The sequence below is a fragment of the Spermophilus citellus genome (genome assembly GCF_964194105.1).
Source record: "Spermophilus citellus genome assembly, chromosome: 15".
NCBI classification, from domain to species: domain Eukaryota; kingdom Metazoa; phylum Chordata; class Mammalia; order Rodentia; family Sciuridae; genus Spermophilus; species Spermophilus citellus.
In genome coordinates this window covers 27,350,671-27,369,238 of record NC_138195.1, presented here as the reverse complement: position 1 = coordinate 27,369,238, position 18,568 = coordinate 27,350,671, and the positions used below count along the sequence as shown (strand labels likewise).

The following is an 18,568-nucleotide window of genomic DNA, read 5'->3' as shown; positions in this document are numbered from 1 at the left end:
CCCTTGTGATGAAAACTATTGGATTAATATCAAATGCCCACCTCTATGTTGTACTATGTAGTCTTCATATTTTAGCATTCAAGCACTTGTATTTTATGGTTGGTAGAAATGAGGTACAGTTCACAAAATCCTGAGTAATACAGAGATATTCTGTTATGATTTAGTATTAAGCTATTTAGGTTTTTATAATCATGGCTGGGTGTGGTGATGCATGATTGTAATTCCAGTGATTTGGGAGGCTGAGGCAGGAGGAGTGCAAGTTCGAGACCAGCCTGGGCAATTTAACAAGGCCCTTAGCAACTTGGTGCGACTCTGTCTCAAAATAAAATGAAAAGGACTGAGGATGTAGCTCAGTGGTAAAATATCCCTGGGTTTAATCCCCAGTCCCTCCTCCCACAAAAAAAAATTCTAATGACCAACCACGAAATTCCTCAAAGATAAATATGCACATATGTATGTGTCTACCACAAATCAAATGAGTGAACAGCTGATCACAGCTGTAAACTCAGGCCTTTCATTCTGGTACTTTTCTCACATGTCAACAGTCCAGAAATACGGTATCCATCAAAAATATTTCTATTATGAATTGATTTATAATCTTGGCTTGGAGGAAAGTAGTAGAGAAGCGTAAAGCCATTGAAGTTATTCACTGATGCTTGAGAATGACAGCTAATGTTTTTAAGAAATGATGGGGTCCCCTGATCTGTATTCCTGTCAAAAGAGTTCATGGGAGAGAGGAGGAGGCTTCCTCCCCACCTTCTCTTTTCTCTCCAACTAATTTTGTGACAGGGTGCCTGGTAGTCTTTCTGGCCAAAGGATGGCTCCTTATCATGTTGCTAGATTGCTCAGTGACAAATTAATAGACAGATCTAATGTACCCAAGGATTAAAGTGGTTATGGTAAAGCTTACATTCTATCTTTGAAACAGGGCCCATTAGTTCTGTATCTATACCTCAACTCTTGTTTCCATTAAACACCACTCAAGAACTCGGTTTGTTAACATGGGGTGACTGCCATAAAGACTCCCTCTACCTATCTGTGGGCAACTGAACTCATAGCTTTCTTTGTTGCAAGCCTCCTTTGCAGGAGAGTTTTTAAAGGTCCCTGCTAGTCAGAGGCAGCCCCATTCTGCTCTAAGTTCCCTAGGAAGTAGTCTGAAAGGCCAGCCAGACAGCAGGCTGACATCTCCTGAGGAATGTGCAAACTGTGCCTGCATCTGCCCTATAATACTAGCCCAGTGTCTCTGGGCACTCCAGCAGTTGTTCTGAAGACTTGAACTGTTTATCTCCCACGGGCAGCTGAGCTGCCTCCCATTTCACAAGCAGAGCAGTGGAATGCAGTGGAAGAGACTCCAGCCTCCAGCCACCCAGATGAGAGAGTTTTGTGCTGAGGTCCCTATATGGTTGTGTTAGACTGAACGATGGGCTCCAGTCCGTCTTTGCTCCTTGTTTGGGAAGCAAGTGGGAGGGGAGCAGAACAAGGGGCTATATAACACTTCAGTGTTCAGCTTCCCTGGACACCACCCACCCAGAGTGGAGAAGCCGAGCTAAGCACCATCAGGGTAAGTGGTACCCGCCCAGGGATGTGACTTAAGAGATTCCACTGGCTCTTGTATTATCCAATATAATCAGACATTGTCTGCAGGGTTTTGGATAGGCTCATGCAATCTGATATTTTTGAATGAAGATCATACCATTAATATGATTATAGCTTTTGGCTCTCGTGATTTAACATCTGAGACAAGGTTTAAATGCAGGTTGGATGGTGGAGGAAGCAGAGAGGAAGATGGAATGAATTTTATTCATGCATATCACCTATGAATGCTGTTTGTACTAAACCAACAGCTCAGATTTTGTAGCACGTTCTGGGGATAAAGACTAGCTCTTTATAGTAAATTACACATTTATTTATATTTAGGCAGTGGAAACTCCGGAATTTATTTTAGTTCAAATTTAGTGTGGAATTTTCATTGGACTGTATTTTAGGTGCAGCTGATGCTTTTGGAAGTGGATTTTAGAAGTGAACAGAGGGTAATTTGATTTTGACTGAATTTATGTATTGCTTGTGGATTCCCCCGGATCTAATTAGTAGTATCTTATATTGGAAATGTGTGTCTCTTGTGTGTATCTGTGAACTTATTTGTTAGGATCTGCATCATTGGTCATTTTCGGCAGAATTCAGCAAGCAACCAACTTAAATTTTTCTCTGCAAAGAAAGAGGGAGGGAGCCGAGCTTGCATCTGACAGCTGTGTGTCCCGCAGAGGGAGGTCTGGTTTGCATTTCTCTCAGCCTCAAGTTCCCCCCCAGCCTGGTGAGGCAAGTGTGACTGTGGAGCCAGCCCTGCCACCCCAGAACTTTGCTGTAAATCAGGGTTTGGCAGCGTCAACCAGGACTGGACCACAGTTTTCACGCTGAGATTTTCCTTCCGTTTGTGACTCATGACTAAATATGGTTTGTGTTTCAAGACCAAGGAGCTGGGAAAAGTACCATTCCTCCCTCCCCACCCCCCCCCCGACCCCATCTAACTACTCATTTTTGGCACAAGAAGGACTGTACTTGGTTGGAGCAAACCCCCTGACCCGGGTGCAGTTCCAAAAGCAGACATTGGAGTGAACATGTTTTACCTAATTAGGAAATGCTTTGCTGCAAACCAAGCTGCTCATTTCAGGTTTGATAAGAGTTGTTTGTAAACCATCAAATCAGCTCTCTCTGGGGACACAGACTTCTTACAGATAACAGTGCTCCTTTTGGAGATTCTAAAATTCTTCCTGGACATTTTTCACCAAATATAAATATATTTACTGAATTTTGAGTTTTTTTTTTCTTTCTGCATTCTTGCTAATGCTATGGGATCAGCCTACTTTTTCTGAGTATATTCAAACACTTCCCCCAAACCATCACTGCCCAACAAAAGGCTTCTTAGGAATATCTCTTCCTATTTTCAGAGATCATCCTAATTTTAAATATTTTATCCTGTGATCAGCTGTTACTGTCCATTTGGAGACTAGGCTTAGCACATCCACAGCCTGCCTGCTGATCCCCTGCGGCCGGCTGCCTTTGACATATGCTCAGCACTCAGTGCTTCTTCTGTTGCATCTCCCTTATAGTTCCTACCTATGTTGGAATGTCTCTGGATCTGTTAGGAAGGAAGCCAAATACAATCAGTGTCTGAAAAGGGAAGGGAAGCTGGGTGGTGGGAGAACAAGCCATTTATAAGTTCCATTTTCCATTTTGCAAGTGGAATACACACATTGAAGATTTTCATTCTGATCTTGAGTTGTGTGAAAAGAAAGCAAAGATTAGAAACCAAAATATCGGGACAATGGTATTAGTCATATAATAATGGTGATCATGATGAAACAGACATTTATGGAGAATTTATAATGTATATGAACAATTTATTATTTTAAATATTTCTTTTAAAATGTAGTCCTCATATGAACTCTTTGAGCTATCTACCAGTATTATAACTGTTTTATAGTTCAGAAGACTCTGATTTTGAGATTTTGGATAACTTGCTAAATCACAAAATGTTTAAGTGGTGGAGACTGGAGTCAAATCCTAGCAGTCACGGTCACTACGTAATCTCCAGAGTCCTCAGTGTGTCAGTCTGGGGATCTTGGACTAGTCACTTCAATGCCCTGAGCCTGGAGTTCCTTGTCAGTTGTAGATAATTTTGTAAGCCTTGATCTTAAACTATGTCATCTCAACTGAGGTTTATATTCTTTGCAAAGGACTATGCTACATGGAGCTCTGCTCTGGAATTTCTGACCATTTGAGATGATATAGCATTGATTTTGTAAGAATGATCTGGCAAAACCCCATATCATTAATAGAAGAAAAAAGAAAACTTTTTTTTCCTACTTCCTAGAAATTTCCTTAACAGAATCGTCATTTATGCGTAGGTCTGGAGTTCACCTATTTAAAAGAAGAATCTGAATGAGGGATGTGGCTCAGTGGTTAAACATTTGCTAGCATGCACAAGGCAAGGCCCTGAATTTGATCCCCAGCACTGCTAAAATAAATAAATAAATAAAAACAGAAGAATCATCTTGCTCAACTTGATATCTTGAGATCTCAACAGCATCAATGCCAGGCAGAGAACTCTGATAGTACTTCTCTTCACATACTATTTCTCTTTAATTCTGTTTGGAAAATGTAAGGACTCTTGGATTAAAAGCACAAGGTGGCCAACAGGCACCTGGTATCTGTCTGGGCTCTGCCTCAATGTCCTGTGTGCCCTTGAACAAATCACTTTACAAGTGGGGTTTCTCACTTGTAAAACTGAGAGCACTGGATGAAAACATCTACTATTATGCCTTCATTTTCACACAGTTGTGTTGATACTTCTGCTTCCAGACTTCATCAAAGAATCCAAGCTTAAAAGTGGGCTGTTTAAAATATTGTTTTATAACCAAAGGAATTTGTAAAATTAGAGAATATAGCAGAACTCAGGGAAGATAGTTACAAACCGCTACAAAACCCACCACTTCCAAATATCCCCAGTCAATATCTTGATAAATATATGTAATCTTTATGGACAAAAATACTACTTTCTCTAACCTTTTATTACTACATAAGAATATTCCATCGTCTTCTTTTTACTTATCTTTCTTAATGGCAGCAAATATTCTACTACATGAAATGTAATTTCAATAGACTCACCCTTGCTTGTTGAACTTTTAGATTAAAGGTGACTTTTATTAATGAAGAATAAGTATAACACCTAAAATTTTAAGTACCATCTTAGGAAATCTTGACTCATTTTAACATTTCTCTGAGGGTCAAGTAAAAGTCCTCAGGATCCAAAAAGAGACCATTATTTTGAACATTTATGTTAACTAAATATCTAAGCGGTTTAAGATTTCCAAAGTTTCACATGCTACTCATCTCCCAGAATTTTTTGGTTTTTTTTGGAAAAAAAATTGAAAAGTATAACATATCTGGAAAAATATGTTTGGGTTAATACAGAAAATTCTAGGTGCTTCCTAAATAGTATATGATGTGTCCCTGTGAAGATTGAGTCTCAGAGGCTGGAAGCTCAGCCTATCTTTAAAGTGCTGGTAAGAATATGTGATGTGCCAGTCATTGTGTTGGGGGCCAGTGATACAAACGTGCAAGTCAGAGTTTTGGATTATCAAAACCTTGCAGTCCAATGAAAGTACTTTAAGGTAAAAAGGTTGTGTGTTAGATAAGGGGAAAGCCTGAAACAGAGGAGGGGCCCAAACCCACTCTGGAGATGGAAGCCATCCAGTAAGTGCTTAATAACGGCTCTTTTACACCTACTGCTTCTTCCCTGTATTCTGTAGAAACCTGTGAATCAGTTCCAGTCATGTGTGAAGAAGAGGACAGCACTGCCCTGGTGTGTGACAATGGTTCTGGGCTCTGTAAAGCTGGCTTTGCTGGGGACGATGCTCCCAGGGCTGTTTTCCCATCTATTGTGGGACGTCCCAGACATCAGGTGAGTGAAATTCTGAGAACGGCAAGAGAATAGGGCTATAGGTTAGATCCCTCTATGCCCATATGTACCCACAAATTGTCTGTTGCTCTCTGCACAGCAGGTATGTAACCTGTTAAAAATATATCGGTGATGGATTGAGGATGTGGCTCAGCAGTAGAGTGATTTCCTAGCATGTGTGATACCCTGGGATCTATCTCCAGTGCCACAAAAATATATAGAGAGATGGATAGATAGAGTGATAGATAGGTAGATAGATAGATAGAATGATCCATGTCTAGGAGTAAATGCCAGTTTCATATAAAATACAGATTGTTTGGTGGGTGGGTGTCTATCAGATATAGTTGGCCCCTTTTTCATATGTTCTTTTTTGTCTAAATATCATCATTGTCATCATCATCATCATAAACACTTTTGAGTTATCCTATGTACACCATATCTACTCTTTGAAAAGAACCTAAAATAAAGATCCAGGTCACTCAACTTCAGAGAGCTTGGTATTAGATGAAAACAACATTGATATCAATGTCTTTTTATGTGATGTTAGCTGTCATCAAAATACATCTTCATAGTCACTAAGTAATTTTACATATTATGTATAAACAAAATTTTGGTGGCAGCCATTTGGTAAAAACTAGATGGTTTCATCTCAGAAATTCTACCTCACATCCAAAATGTATTTTGTGTATTAAGCCCATCTGCTTGATGGTTATGGCTCTCCATTTGGTGTATATTCATGAGAATAAGTCACAGAAGCCTCTTCTGATGGATGAAATCTGTCTTTTTCTTGAACTCTGCACAATGGACATATTTTATACAAGACAAATATTATATGATTTATAGTGGCCATAGTTATTTTGCAATTCTAAACAGTCACTCCAGAGCAATTTAAAATCCATTGAGGACTTTTTTAAAACATCACCTTAATGATTTAGCTGCTTTTTTAAGCAGCTAACTAGTTTAGGCAATTAGAATCATTGATTGCTATGATAGTTAATAGCAGTCTGCTGCCATGGTGAGCAAGACAGACATAATCTCTGCCCTAACAGATCTCATCAAGAAACATAAAAGTTTATGGGCTGGGGATATAGCTCAGTTGGTAGAGTGCTTGCCTTGCATGCACAAGGCCATGGGTTCAATCCCCAGCACACACACACACACACACACAAAAAGACCATATAAGTAAAAAAAAAAAAAAACACAGTGTAAAGTTGCCACTCCCACAGCATCCCCTGCTGCTTAAAGGCTGGTTCTTGTCTGTTTCCTGTCAACTAAGGAACTTTGCAAAGTGACAATGACTCATATTATTGCTACTAAAAAGGAGCCTCCTGTCTCAATGTTTTAACCCTTTGTGAGCTGGTTGCAACCAATTTGCAAGTGTTGGGAGAAGCTGACTTGTGCTGTGTTGAACCTTTTCAGGGAGTGATGGTGGGAATGGGACAAAAAGACAGCTACGTGGGTGATGAAGCACAGAGCAAAAGAGGAATCCTGACCTTAAAGTACCCCATAGAACATGGCATCATCACCAACTGGGACGACATGGAAAAGGTACCAGGAAGTTTGCTCCAGGTTGAGACCCCAGCTTGCATAATTCCCACAGTCCCTGATTCAAAACAACATGCTACTTCTGGGGAACATAACTGGCTCATATTTCTCAATTGCCCTTTTATTTGTTAATGTTTATTCTAGACTATTACTCAATGGGAAAAAAAAACACTGAAATACTTCCTCTAAAACAAACATAAAAAAAATCCCTTGCCTACCAGATTGTGTAAACAACTTAGAGGGGAGGAGTTTTATAGATTAGAGAAGCAGCCCTTTGCTAGTGGTGGGAATTAACGGCCCAGGCCATTCCTCATGTCATCTGGACCACCCTCATAGGACAAGCATTGCATGAGCATTGGCCTAGGGAATGACCCTCCCTGACACTCTCCTCAGAGGCTGTGTGGCCATTCCTTCAATGCAACTTAGCTAAAGAGGAGTTGAAACCCGTTCTTGAAAGCTTTTCATTAATTCACCCCAAGAGTTTAAATAAAAAGTATTATAGTTTATACTGTTGAAAAAGGGAACTGTGATGTTGTGGATTTGGTACATTCTTGAACACTCCTCCACATACTGAAGCACAATCATAGCTGACAAAAGTTTTTAAATTAATATTTAAAGGATGACCTTTCTGCATTGCATTAAGTGAGGCCCTATCTCCAAAAACGCTTTTAAAAGAGCTAATAAAGAGGAGTTTGACATTTGCTATTAGGTATTTTAAAGAAATACCAGTGATCAATGAATAAGCATAAGGAATGATAAGAAAGTGACAAAAAAATATTAAGTGCAGGGGACTGGGAATATAGCTCTGTGACAGAGCATACACACTTAACATGTGTGAGACCCTGGGTTCCACCCCAGCACCAAAAAAAAAAAGTAATTAAAAAGTACATCTGGCATTTATTTATCTATCGGCTCACTAAACTCACTTTGACACACATACTTTCATACACATTTACCAATTTTAAATAAAAACACATAGTGTTTCTAGAATTCATTAGTAATTTAGTACCTACACCTGTATTTCTCTACAAAAATTGCCTATAAATTGGTTCACCTCATTTAAGATTATGGCTTTGGAAAGATGGCAGTTTGCACTGAGGAGAAGATGCTAACATCAGTGGGAAAGTGCTTTTTAGAAGTTTCTCTGTGGAGCTGACAGCATTTAGAATGGATGCTCCCAGACAGAGATTAGCAGAATATTTTTTTTTATTATTTCTAACATTTAAATCCAAAGAAAATTCTGGAAGGATAGAAGGAGAGCTGGATTAGCAGTTTTTTGAGTTTTTTAATATTTATTTTTTAGTTGTAGTTGGACACAATATCTTTAATGTATTTATTTTTGTGTGGTGCTAAGGATTGAACCCAAGGCCTTACACATGCTAGGCGAGTGCTCTACCACTGAGCCACAACCCCAGCCCAGATTGGCAGTTTTTTAAAGGTAACCACAGTACACAATCTGACTGGGAGGGTTTCTTAAGTGCTCTGCTCCCCTTGCCCTCGCCCCGGCCATTTTAAAAGACAAACATGATAAACAATTTGATAAACAACTTAATAAACAAATTGAACATCTAGTTGGTGGGATGAGTGTGGAGAGTTCAGGAGCAGCTTTCCACGGATCCTTAGAGTGGTCAGTTTCAAGGTTCCTAAATCACCCTTGTGTAGCCCTGCCCTCTTCTTACCAAAGAAGCAGAACTGTCAAGTGTCTCTTTTCCTTTCTAGAGACCCACAATTTCAAAGGCAAGGAAACGGAACCTTTTGTTAATTTATAAACTTTCACTAGCAGTCTTTATTTTGTTTTGTTTGGATTCTCGGTGAATCTTGTCTTCCTGGTGCTGGTAGAGAATTTTCATGCTTTTAAAAATTTGCTCATATTGCCCTGTTTATAACAGTGTGTTCTTTGGGGCATCTGGGCATTAAAAAGGACTCTCAACCATAAAGTAAATGTATTTTTACCCAAAGCACATTCACATAAACACGCTGTATATAAAATGGCATGAGATTTTTTTTTAGAAGCACCTGAAGGCCAAACGCCTGTCCCTGAATGGAAGACCCAGATTGTGTGGACAGAGGCCAGCTTCTGACAGCCCTAGAGGGCAGAGAGGGAAGCAGGAGGCAGACTTGTTCTCTTCTGCACCCACACACAGCAAAGAGCAATTTCTCTAAAAGCATTAAAAGTGGCAATTAGGTTTTCAGGTCAGCTTCATTTGTTTATTCATGTATGTATTCATTGTCATTTTATTTACTAAATTAAAATTTTAGTAACTAAAATGGAAGGAGAAGGTGAAGAAGATACAATTGAATAATAATAAAATTTGCTCTGTAACTAGTAATAAAATTGACTAGTAACTCCAGGTTTATCTTTAATTCACATAAAGACTTGATGAGGTACATTCTAATTATTCTCATCTCCCTATACCCAGTGGTGAGACTAGAGCTGAGAACAGTTAAAAACTTGCCAAGCTCCCTAACTACAAAGTGGCTGAACTGAGATTTGAAGCCAGAGTTTGCTGTAGAGTCTGTGCCCTTGATACTCCACCACCCAGCCTCACAGACCTGGGCCTGGGGTTTTGCTCAGTCATTTACCAGATGTGAACCTTTGCACAGAGTACTAACACTCTTTGTGGTAAGTCTCTGCATCTGCACAAATATGAGCACGTAAGGAGGACTTGTGGCACTTCCCTTGGCCCTGGTTTAATCTAGCTCATTCTGGTCCCTTGTCGGTTTCTGCACTGCCCTACAACATCACGTCATGTGTTTCTCCTCTGTCTCCTCTGCTCCCTAGATCTGGCACCACTCCTTCTACAATGAGCTTCGAGTTGCCCCTGAAGAGCATCCAACCCTGCTCACTGAGGCACCCCTGAACCCCAAGGCCAACCGGGAGAAAATGACCCAGGTAAATAATGGCTTAGGCACCTAGGACTTTTGGGGTTGGGAAAAGTCCTATTAGAATATAGCTACACAGGACAACAGAGAGAGAACCCCAATCAGCAATCCACAACAGACTGATCATTTTCCAGAAGCTAAGAAATCCCAAAGGCCAGGAATATCTTGATGGTATTCACATATTTAGTGCAAAATAGATCTTTTATCTCCAAGAGCAAAAGAAAATTTAGAAGATCTAATCAAGAAGGGACATGATTATGTTACAATTTCTATGGAGGAGTGATTTTAAAAATTAGTATGACATATAGTAGGACAGATCTAGGCTTGAAAATGGATGTGTCATTTATCAGTTATATAAAGAGCCCGCTTAATTTCTCAGAGCCTCAGTTTCCTTGTCTATTAGTTGGGAATCATAGTAGTACTATTAATTTTCAAATGATTGCTGTGAAGGCTAATGATCCAAATGATAAACGTGTATCATGGTAACTGAACATGAAACAAATAATTAAAATAGTCATTATTGTTACCTGTCTAATGCTCAAGACCTTACAGCAGGAGCCCATCTAGCCCGCTAGCCATAGAAAGTTTCTGGTTTGGATGAGCTATTAATCACAACATCTAAAGTCAATTTGGCTCTTGCTGTGGTCAAGCACAGGACCAGGCATTTTGCATGCACTGTCTCTTTAAATCCTACCACCACGGAGCAGCAATTACTATGCTGACTAATTGGTTGAAGAAATCAAGACTCAGATACATTAAGTGATTTCCCCAAGATCACAGAGCTGGGAGAGGCAGAGCCTGGAACTGACCCATGGTCTTCGCCCTTGGAGAATAACATGTGTAAATCCTGCAGGTCCCTTTCCAGAAGAGCTCTTGATGCTCACACCAGTGCCCCTGAGGTTCTTCTCCACAGCAGAGCCCAAGTGGTCTGGGAATGACTCACAAGCTGTTGTTCTGATGACAGCTTCTGTTCCTCTAAATGGCATGTAGGCAGAAAAATGGTTGAGAATCATGGCTCTTTAGCAAATTCCAGGCATTCTGAGTCACAGACCAGGGAGGGTAGTATGGATGGGGAAATCAAGGCCTATTGACATCTTCTGGAGCATGAGTGGCCTGGAGGGGCTCTGCTTCTTGGGAAAACTGCATCAGCTGGGGCACTGGTACTCATTATGCCATGAAGCAGAACCTTCCCACTGCAGCCAGAGTGGCCTCATTCCAAGGTGAGGGTTGGTCCCCAAAACTATATAAAAAAGGAGAGTGGATGAGATGGAAGCACAGACAGATTCACACAATCAGGGGTACTCCCAACCAGCCCGAGCATCAGACTTTGAAAAGCCTCAGGTTTAAAAGGTCTCTTTCTTTTTTTATTTTGTTTTTGTACTGAGGAGTGGACCCAGGGGCGCTTAACCACTAAGCCACATCTCCAGCTATCATTATTATTTTATTTAGAGACAGGATTTTGCTGAGTTGCTTAGGGCATCACTAAGTTGCTGAGGCTGGCTTTGAGGTCATGATCCTCTTGCCTTAGCCTCCCTAGCTACTGGGATTACAGGTGTGTGCTACCGTCCCGCACCGGCATAAAAGGTCTCTCTTTTTTTAAGCCAGAGAAATCAAAACTGTATTTTGTCTTTTCTTTTTCTTTTAGCTTTTATATAGTTAATAAGTCTTAGACTTTCTATTCTGGATGAAACTAAAAGCTCATCTAGTCTAACCCCTCCTCTGAAAGATGGTGGAATGAGATGGACATCATTACCCTAGGTACATATATGAAGACACGAATGGTGTGACTGTACTCTGTGCACAACCAAAGAAATGAAAAATTGTGCTCTGTGTACTATGAATTAAAAAGCATTCTGCTGTCATTTTTAACAAATTAGAATAAATAAACAAACTTTAAAAATAAATAAATAAACCCCTCCTCTGTTTATAGTTGAGAAACCTGGAATGAAGCACACATCAGTAGCCTATCAATTTGGTGACTTCTCACAGGTCACACTCAAGGCAGGGCCAGGATCAGAGCCACAAGCTAGACCCTCATTTCTCCTGGCCTAGTCTTGCATGCCTACTACTCCCCATCTTCTCTATCAGGTCACCGATATGATGGTCTCTCCATTAGTACCTTCATTTCTCCTTGGCTCTTCATTACCTTGGTCTCTGCGGCCCAGAGCCAGATGGTCCCGTCTGCATTCATCATGGAGGAACATTCTTTGAACATTCTTTGTAAGACTGGCAGCATCACTAATTTAGCTCTTTGAATTACTTTGCAGATTATGTTTGAGACCTTCAATGTTCCAGCCATGTATGTGGCTATTCAGGCAGTGCTGTCCCTCTACGCCTCTGGACGTACAACTGGTAGGTGGCTGGAATGGGAGCCTTGATCAGATGCATATACCATGAGTTACAGTATTCGATGGTTATAAACGTGGTTCATGACAGATAAGGGGTGAGTTTGAATTGGTAGGATTGATCTCAGCCCTCAAAAGATCTTCTCGCCTTTTCAAGATAATCCCCAGACATCTTATTTCTAGCAGGAATTTCTCTGTGGTTTCCATCTTCTTGTTTTTTTTTCCCAAGCCCTGAACCACCTTCTCTCTTCCATCAAATACCTTCTTTCTTCCTTTCAAATAAAAGGCTTATAAATTCCCCATCCCCCAAAGCTTCCTTCTACTACACCAGTAAGTGACTGCCCACCACCTGCTGCAGTGACTTGTATCATGCCCGTTGTCCCCCAGGCATTGTGCTGGATTCTGGAGATGGTGTTACCCACAACGTGCCCATCTATGAGGGGTATGCCCTGCCCCATGCCATCATGCGTCTGGACCTGGCTGGCCGAGATCTCACCGACTACCTCATGAAGATCCTGACGGAGCGTGGCTATTCCTTTGTGACTACTGGTGAGGCCTGTGGGAAATAAAAGCCAGAGGGTGTAGAGCAGTGTGTTCTTCAGGGGAACTTACAGGACCACTGTGACTGTGCAGGGAGATGATGGGATGGAGACTTGACGATGGAAAGGCCTGACTCTAGGAAAAGCAAAGCACAGTTTCGTTGGCTATGTTGAATTGCTAAATTATTATACACTACTTTGGGGAATTTCTTTGAGAACGGTTATAATTGCCTCGTATTGTGAGCCGGAGTTGTAATACTTGAATATTTTTAAATCTCCATTAGCAAATACAAAAGATTATATAGAAGATGAAGATAAAATGATGTGGTGATTGGCAATCTTTGGCAACTCTAAACAGGATTTAAGTCCAAATTCTACTCACTAGCTATGTCTTTGGACACGTTTACAAACCTTGCTAACCTTGCTAAGCCATAGTCTCTTTATCTGAAAAATGGAGAAGAGCATAAATTCCTACTCTCGTGATTGTAAGGAATGTGACATAAAATAATCCATGTGGAAAACCTAGCAGAGCATAAGCATTCAGCCTTGTTGGCTATTATTAACACTGGCCAGGCAGGTCTGTCAAAGCTGCTGTCACACACTCTGTCTCCACAAGAGGGCAGTGTCAGACATTGCTAGAAACATGGAGACAGTTCCTGCACTCCAGCTGCTTATACAGCCCTCACCAATTTGGCATTATCCAAATGTACTGATTTCTGGATGCGCCTGAGGTGTATTTCAGGCTCCAAGTTTGAGCCCTGGTGATATTAAAGTCTCCTTTTGCAGTATGAAGTTGAGTTAATTTCATTCCCGCTCCCCATAAGGGATCCCAAAACACCTCCCAAAAGTTCCTAGGGATTCCTATGTAATCAGTAGCTCAGAACTTCAGGGCACAGGAGTTTTTGCCCACTTCTCCCCTATCTCCTTCCATATGCACCACTGGAGCCTCCAGGACTGGGCTGGTCCCGAGCCAGCACCTACCTCTTTCTTGAAAGTGGCAAATGTGCCTAGGGTTTGAGCGACGATCTATCTGGGACAGGCAGCAAAGATCTTGAAGGCTTCTGGAAGACTGTGGGTCCTCCGAGGAGCTGATTCTGCATAAGACTGAAGGGGAGCAGGTAGATCTTTAGCATCTGTGTAAATCCTAATGTGGGAGCTGGGGACGTGGCTCAAGCGGTAGCGCGCTCGCCTGGCATGCGCGCGGCCCGGGTTCGATCCTCAGCACCACATACCAACAAAAGATGTTGTGTCCACCGAAAACTAAAAAAAATAAATATTAAATCCTAATGTGTGCCGTAACATCTTCATGTGTTTGACAGCCGAACGTGAGATCGTCCGAGACATCAAGGAGAAGCTGTGCTATGTAGCTCTGGACTTTGAAAATGAGATGGCCACTGCTGCGTCCTCCTCCTCGCTTGAGAAGAGCTACGAGCTGCCTGACGGGCAGGTGATCACCATTGGCAATGAACGCTTCCGCTGCCCAGAGACCCTCTTCCAGCCGTCCTTCATTGGTAGGCAACAAAAAACCCTTCCCCGGGAAGGGGAGACATCCTCTTTTCCTGCATCCAGCAGCCTGTGGCTACCAAAGCCCATCTGCATGTGAGATGTGTCAGGGACCCGAGACCAAAGACATTTCTAAACCAGGGAAAAGAAGTATCATGTTTCCAAGATGAGAAGCCCAGGAAAGGAGTTTTCTTCCTAGGAAGACACTATGTGGAGATCAAGCCAAAAGCCTTAAATCTGTGCTTAGAAGCCAGTGGGATGTTTGGGGAAGATGTGCTCAGTACTTAGTCTTTGGGAACAGTGGGGGGGAGGGGGTCGGAGAGAGAAATGGACAAGCATTGACTTGGGGAGATTTGATTTTACATCACACTCCTCATAACCACGAGAGTTGGGGTGGCATAGGTTTTTACAGAGCTAGGCTCTAGGAGTAAAGACCGTGGTGGGTTGATGACTTTGTTCTTATTTCTTCATGTATAAATGAAGACTGTTTAGATATCATTAGTAATTAATAATTAGGTGCTAGTACCATTGTTAGTATTAGATCTCAGCACTGCAAAAGGTGAAGAGCCACCTGAAGGTTTTTCCAAAAGGCCCACCTCAGAAATTTAAAAAAAAAAATTGACAAAAAATTATTAAGACTGAAGAAAAATGAGTCTTTGTCCAGATAGGAAGAAACACTTTTCTAATGATTCAGTTCCATTTAGATTTGAGTGGGGGTAAGAGGCAGCAGCTACAGAGAGATGGGAGAGTTCTGAGTGATGGCTGTAACATTGACTAGGTGTGGGACCTTCTACAGGGAATTTGAAGGTTTTGCCTCTGATTTAAATTATGTATAATAGAGCATCTATTTAAAAATTGGTATTAGCATGCTGTACTCCCGCCGTGGAGAGGCAGTAAGACTTCCCCATTAGAGGAAGAAGGACATGGAGCATAACAAGACTCTTTTGGTCTCTCAGATGAGTGACTTCTAGATTATTACACCTGCATAGTCTCATCCTGTGTAAGATCATCCAAGTGCTCAAGTCAGGTCTTACTGGCTAACCTGAGTGTTGCCCCCACCCAAGGACCGTGGCTTGTGTTTCTTTTCAGGGATGGAGTCTGCTGGCATACATGAAACCACCTACAACAGCATCATGAAGTGTGACATTGACATCAGGAAGGACCTCTATGCTAACAACGTCCTCTCAGGGGGTACCACCATGTACCCAGGCATTGCAGACCGGATGCAAAAGGAGATCACGGCCCTCGCGCCCAGCACCATGAAGATCAAGGTACTGTTCAGTGACAGTCCCCAGGCTATGCCACCAGGGGTGTCAGCCCCATAACCCGATGGAAAGGACTCTTTTGAGGCCATATCCTGGTCATATGCACTCATGGGTTCCAGGGCCAGGCAGTGGGTAAAATTCCACACGTCCCATACTTTGTTTAAGTCAATCCAGTTCATAAGAGAAACTACATTATTTTATACAAAATTTATTCTACACTTCTGCTTGTTTATCAGCCTCTTTTTGCAGCTGCCATCGAGGTCCATGCAGCTCCCCACATGCCTATATCTCTTCGGGACATATATTTTGTTGTTTTACCTCATCACAAAAACAGTGTGTCTCACATGTAGAGCATTTTCTAAAACTACAGATGAGCCAGACGTTTCTGAAGCAGTTTGAACCCCGTAGATTTAGTCGCTTGTATTCTTTCATGGCTAAATGTGACCACGAGTGGCCAGGAATTAGAGTTCTTTCTTCATCTCTCTCTGTCTGAAACATCTTTTGACACAAGTGGCTCAAAAGCACAGGATGACTCTGGCATGACCAGGCTCAGTCCCTGAGCCACCCAGGTCCCTAAATGGATTTGGCTTTGAGTTCCAAGCAAGGGAACTCAGAGATTAAATGGTGATGGTTCCTTTAGAAGGAAGTGTCCCCTGGCTGGTGACTCCTCAGAGGCTCTTATCTCTGAAATCAGAATGCCACACTGAGACCTTTTGACCCATGTCATAGGAAGCGAAAGTGGCAATTTTAGTGCAGTTCACACACACACAAGGCAGTCAAGAGAGCAGACAAGCTCTCTGTTGTTTGCACTCCCTTCTCTCTTTAGCAAAGGATTTGCAACATAAGAGAATGAGCTAGACTTCAACACACGTTCTTTCTCTCTGTCTCACTAGCCTCTGGGAAGTCCTGTGCTAAAAGACTTCAGGTGGGGAGAAGAGAGGCTTTCCTGAAAGGCTTGTGTTCCTTGGATGTCTGCGGGATCAGCCCTCTTACTACCATACAGGAGGGAGGGGCTGCTGGGGGGTACACTTCAGCACCAAACTAGTGATGTGGGGAGGTGGCTGAACAGAGAGAGGCTGTAGGGAGAGTTGGGCAATTCCTAGTTCTCCAAACTGATTTCTTGAATAGAACTGAAAGTGAAACTTTGGCCCCCTGCATGGCAACAGAGTACAGAGATCCTTTAAAAACTGTAGACAGTAAGATGACACATTAGGGAAGAATGAAACCAGGTGAGGGAACTGTGGGAACTCTCTGTACTGTCTTTGCAACTTTACTGGAAATCTAAAACCATTGCCTAACTAGGAGAACCCTGGTTTGAATATTGGGCCTGACCCTGACCAGTTGCACTACATTGGTTGTGACTGGTTACTTACACCTCGCTCAGCCTCTGTTTTCTCATATATAATGTGGGAACAATTTAATATTTATTCTTCAAGGTGGTAATGAGAATTAAGTGAGATAACGCATGTAAAATGTCTAGCATGGTGCTTGGTATTTACAGAGGGTTTAGTAAATGTCAGCTATTTGTTTTTTTTTTTAAATAAATGCTCAATCAGAGCTTAAGGGAAAAAAGAAAGTTATCCCTTTAACTGAAGTTTCAGAAACACCTGTTGGTTGAAGCGTTCATTTCTACCAAAGAATCCCAGTCTGGACTGGCATTTGGAGTTGCTCAGTTCTAGTTATTTGAGTTGCTACAGGACAAGACCTGGGGTCCAATTCAGCTTTCTCCTCCTAAACCATTCATTTACTTAATAATCGTATCCATGCTATCACACATCTGGCCTGAGCTCTGGGAAAACTCAACCCATATAGCTTAATGGGGACCCATTCCAGGGAATTGTTCTTCCCAACTGGGACTATGGACCCCGAGTCCCCTTATGGCAGAGAATTTCTGAGAGCAGTAGTGGACTTCAGTGGGAAAAGATTTGAATAAAAGTTCTGGCACAGTTAAAACTTCTTAGAAGATGCTGGTGTTTGGTTCTACAGAAAGTGCCGTGTCATGATGAGCTTTGAAGCACAGCTCATGGAGATTGGAGGACTTGTTTGTCAGGGCTTCTATGGTGGTCACTCGGGACTGGTGGTCATCCCCGGATTGGGGGTCAGCTTTCAGTTGGCTAAACAATGCGATAGAGACGCTATGGGTGGTTTGGAACCGATTCCATGAAGGAAGCCAGAACAATAAATGGGTTCAGTGAGGAATCTCTAAGGACACGGCCTCCTCACCACCCAAGACTGCACAGGAAACAGCAGCCAAACCCACAAAATGGGGGCCAGGGTAGAAATCCCCTGTGCTGCCTGATGGCACTAATGCCCTTTCCTTTTCATCCTAACGCACAGATCATTGCCCCTCCGGAGCGCAAGTACTCTGTCTGGATCGGGGGCTCCATCCTGGCTTCTCTGTCCACCTTCCAGCAGATGTGGATCAGCAAACAGGAGTACGACGAGGCCGGGCCCTCCATCGTTCACCGCAAATGCTTCTAAAACACTTCCCTGCTCTCTGTTTCCAGCACACAACTGTGAATGTTTTGTGGAATAATGGCTTCAGTTCCTTTCTAAATCATTCCTAGCCAAATCTCTGACTTGTTACTTGTTTGTTTGTTTTTTTTTTAAATAAATCTGAAATATGCTACCCATAACTTTTGAGCCTTGGCCTCTGATCAACACCCACTGATCACTTCTTTCCCTTAGGTTGACCTCACTCGCTGAGCGTTGGCTCCCTCTAGTGGCCCACCCTAGATACAGCATGATTAGGAGGGCTCTTTCCCAGGCAAGGGGTAGAATCACATTAACTTGGGAAGAAAGTCCACCTAAATGAAGCAAACAGGAAGGATTTGAGAATACATGGGAGATTTAAAAAACCAACACAGATTAAAGAGTGTCACTGGGAAAATCCACACTGACTTCACAATTTGCTGAGTGATTACTTTACACTCTTATAACCTCAGTATTGATTGCCTGATTCATGAACAAAAATGTCAATATTTTATGTACATAAAACTTTGTAAACAACTGTATATTTATTAAATCACA

General features: G+C 42.0%; 1 protein-coding gene across 1 annotated transcript; it reads left to right on the top strand.

The window, feature by feature from the left end:
- Nucleotides 1-1,424: 1,424 nt before the first annotated feature.
- ACTA2 (actin alpha 2, smooth muscle) lies at nt 1,425-18,232 on the top strand. The gene is made up of 9 exons (XM_081268842.1): nt 1,425-1,561; nt 5,310-5,461; nt 6,878-7,006; nt 9,786-9,896; nt 12,154-12,238; nt 12,619-12,780; nt 14,090-14,281; nt 15,363-15,544; nt 17,876-18,232. The coding sequence occupies exons 2-9, from the start codon at nt 5,333-5,335 to the stop codon at nt 18,017-18,019; spliced, it is 1,134 nt and encodes a 377-aa protein (XP_081124968.1). The 5' UTR covers nt 1,425-1,561; nt 5,310-5,332; the 3' UTR covers nt 18,020-18,232.
- Nucleotides 18,233-18,568: the final 336 nt, after the last annotated feature.